This window comes from Arachis ipaensis, chromosome B01 (genome assembly GCF_000816755.2).
Source record: "Arachis ipaensis cultivar K30076 chromosome B01, Araip1.1, whole genome shotgun sequence".
Taxonomy (NCBI): domain Eukaryota; kingdom Viridiplantae; phylum Streptophyta; class Magnoliopsida; order Fabales; family Fabaceae; genus Arachis; species Arachis ipaensis.
This window is the reverse complement of record NC_029785.2, coordinates 132602-136668: the sequence shown is the minus strand read 5'-3', so window position 1 is coordinate 136668 and position 4067 is coordinate 132602. Positions and strand designations below refer to the sequence as shown.

General features: G+C 31.7%; 1 protein-coding gene across 1 annotated transcript in view; it reads left to right on the top strand.

The window, feature by feature from the left end:
- LOC107633684 (zinc finger BED domain-containing protein RICESLEEPER 2) overlaps nt 1-699 on the top strand; it is a gene marked incomplete in the record, with an annotated part of 3937 nt that extends 3238 nt beyond the window's left edge. The window contains 1 exon segment of the mRNA XM_016337311.2: nt 1-699. Coding sequence (XP_016192797.1) covers nt 1-226 — 226 coding nt within the window.

Below are 4067 nucleotides of genomic sequence, written 5' to 3'. Positions count from 1 at the left end.
TGAATTCAACATATTAAATTGGTGGAAAGTTCACACTCCCCGGTATCCAGTCTTATCCATGTTGGCGCGAAACATACTGGGAATTCCAATGTCGAAGGTTGTGCCAGAATTGGCATATAACAACAGCGGAAGAGTCCTTGATCGTGATTGGAGCTCGCTTAATCCTGCTACAGTCCAGGCTTTGGTTTGTTCACAAGATTGGATACAAAGTGAACTGGAAAATTAGAATTGCTTTTCCCTGCATTCAAAAATGTACATGCCAAATCCCCTCTTTAAGCATCCCCATTGTAAGTTAGATCTTCTAACTCCCCATTTTGATTCTCCTCATCCTATATCAGGTTTTTGTTTAGTCCGCAGCCGTATTCAACTTAAGCAAGTTGATTTTTATGATTTAGCTTACATTATTTTTGTTTACTATTTTAGCAATCTGTGCCTCTGGTTTATTGAAACCTCGTGTCCCTTTTAGAAGAAACTTAACCTATTTGCTTGCTAAGATAGGGCTATGTATATCTACCCTTTCCAGATGGATTGAGGTGGGAGTTTTATGCATTGGAGTATTGGACTGCCTTTTGTTGAATTTGTTTTTTGTTTGGAAATGAGGCTTGAATTTAGGATCCGACAAAATTATCTGACGAACTATCCAAAATAGATAGGTTTATCCAACTGACCCAATCTTTTATGGGCAGTTTATTTGTTTTCTGATCATAATTGTCTGTTAAAATTTTTTGTGATTATAAATTGTAATGTATTCTATTCTAAATGTTCTGATATGGCATAGGCAACTATTCTATGTTTTGTTTTCTTTTAATTAAATGGTTGAATTATACTTAGAATTGTATATGCTAACAATTAAAGTGAAAAAAGGAAAAAGTCTTGTACTCTCAAAATAAATTTAGGACTTGTATCATATTTACAAGATCTCATTTCTAAAAGGTTATAGCAATTAACATAGTCAAATAGGAATCAAATAGGCACAACTGCATGAGGTTCTCTCTTGCTTGGAAATAGCGATCATAATTAAAAAGGGTACACTCCTTTTGTGCGAGGAAAATAAAATCAATTCTTGATGTATAGTAATCAAATTGGTGCTACTTACACTAGTATAATTTTGAAGAAAGATTGATCAAATTTGTTCAAAGTTTGAGTAAATGGTTAAGAAGTTTGAACATGCATGGTGGTTTTGGATGTGAATGCAAGAAGTTGAAATTTGAAATTTAGGTTTGTTTGAGTGTTTGCCTGTTCGGTCATCTCTTTCGTATCTGGCTAGAGGTTTTGGTTTAGATGGAGTTATTACCTATTTGTATTTTTGACATATTTCATGGTAAAATATTTGTTGGTTGTCTTTGTGCGTGGACGGAGGCTTGAATCCGACTACGCTAATTCCTCGTGTCAAATTTTGTTTATTTTGCCTCTGCTCTCTCACTACTATGCTTAAATTTTTAACAAGTGGCATCAGAGTTCAATGTTGAGTTTTGGGACAAATTTGTTTTGAAGATATTTGAAGGATTCAGGATGATGACATTTTTGGAGATGATTTTGAGTATTAACCAATATGGTTAATTTTATATGAAGTTTTTGTTTCTGGTAGAGTTTTGTGAAGTCAAATTTGAAGCTATTAACAAATTAATTTTGAGGTGGAGATTGTGAGGATAATCAAAATAAATTGTGGTTACTTACACTAGTATAATTTTGAAGATAGATTGATTAAATTTGTTCAAAGTTTGAGCAAATGGTTAAGAAGTTTGAACATGCACGGTGGTTTTGGATGTGAATGCAAGAAGTTGAAATTTGGAACTTGGGTTTGTTTGAGTGTTTGGTCATCTCTTTGGTATCTTAGGAGAGATTTTGGTGTTTAGACTTTAGATGCAGCCGAGGCTTGGACTAGTAGTGGCAGAATCTGCTGCCTCACAAGAAGTCGCACCCGGATTCAAGTCCTATGAGAAGAAAATGAACCCTTAAATGAACTCATGTAGTGTGTGTGAGTGTGTGTTGTGTGGGTGTGTAATACATGAGTAATGCCTAGGATTAGGGGTTGTCTATTTTTGTGCATGGATGTAGGCTTTAAGGCGAACCACGATAATTCCTCTTGTATCAAATTTTGTTTATTCCACTTTTGCTCTCGCTCTTGCACTACTCTACTTAAATTCCTAACAGAATTTAAGGTTGAGTTTTGGGTCAAATTTGTTTTAAAAATGTTTGATACAATAAAAAATTCAGGATGATGATATTTTAGAGATTATTTTGAGTATCAACCAATATGATTAATTTTATATGAAGTTTTTGTTTCGGGTGGAATTTTGTAAAATCAAATTTGAAACTATTAGCAAATTGATTTTGAGATGGAAATTGTGAGAAAAATCAAAATCAATTATTGATGTATGGTGGCCAAATTGTGGTTCTTTACACTAGTATAATTTTGAAGAAAGATTGATCAAATTTGTTCAAAGTTTGAACAACTGATTAAGAAATTTGAATATGCATGATGGTTTTAGATGTGAGTGTAAAAAGTTAAATTTTGGAATTTGGGTTTGTTTTGAGTGTTTGGTCAGTTCTTTAATATCTCAATAGAGATTTTGGTTTAGATGGGGTTGTCACTTGTCACCTATTTATATTTTTAACATATTTCATAGTAAATAGGATAAATATTTTAACATATAGTAAATAGGATAAATATTTTAAAATATTAAAATCATAAATGGGACACTTGATACTGCGGATGAATTGTGTTTTGTTTCTTGTCTCCATATTCTTATATATCAACTTTTATTTCCTAAAACATATGAAGGTAAAAGTTGGAACCTGAAATAAATAAGGGCAGAAAACCTATTGTTTTTACGATATAATACTCAATTTCGTCTCTGAACTTACATGTGAGTCTCAATTTAGTTCCTAAAGTTTCAATTGCCTCTATTTAGTCCCCAAAGTTTATAAACGTGCCTCATATTTGTCCCTGAGACGATTTTTAGTATAAAAACGTTAATGGAACGCTGTTATACACTATCAGATGTCACGTTAAAACTTGTAAAATGATGTAGTTTTGGTTTTGGCATTTAAATAGCTAAAAAAGGCATTGTATTACTTATTTTGTTAGGTAAAAGTTTAATAAACACCATTTACGATGTTGTTTTTGGGTTATTTGAGTGCCAAAACTAAAACGACATCATTTTACAAAGTTTAGTGTGGCATCGGGTTGTTCACAACAGTGTTTCGTTAACGTTTGTACGTTGAAAATTGTTTCAAGGACTAATATGAGTTATGTTCACAAAGTTTAAAGACTAAATAGAGGCAATTGAAACCTCAAAGACTAAATTAAGACTTGCGTGTAAGTTTAGGAACCAAATTAAATATTATCTCTGTTTTTACCTATGCTTTTTTTGGAAAGTCTTTAATATAATGAGTTTTAGTCATCATTGTTAGCACTAAGTATTCTGAGAAAAAGGAAAATTATTTGGTGGGGTGGGGGGAACTCATTACTTTTTCACGAAGGACCAGATGATAATATAAATAAATAAATAAATAAAAAGATAAAAGAAGAAAAAGAGAAAAAAAAAAAAAAAAAGAAGAAAGATAAAAGTTGGGTTTTCGAATAATTATGTTGATTTGTACAATGAAGTTATGTGCTTTTTATTTACTCAAACTTCAATGAACATATAGTTAATTTTTTGTGGAACAAACGTACAATGATTTGGTAAGCTCAATTCGCTGCTATTTTTAGATGATGCTTAATACAAGAATAAAATGAAATTGGGAGAGTAAAGATTGGCGTGTTTGTTCAGGTAAGTAATTAGAATGGAAATTAACAATTCTAAAGAGATTAGAGAATAAGAATTCCTATATTACTTTTGTGGCAAATGTAGAAAACGATATAAATCATCGATATGTTCAATCCAACATCAAAGTCATTAATTTATTTTGCCATGTTAGAAAAGAAAAATTGGTATGGACTAATTAAGGGTTGACCGGGTCAATATTTTGAAGTCAGCTCAACTTCTCTATTTTCATACTTGGACTTTGAAGTAAGAAAATTTTTTTTATTAGACCCAAAAGAAAAAAAGAATAAGGGGGAA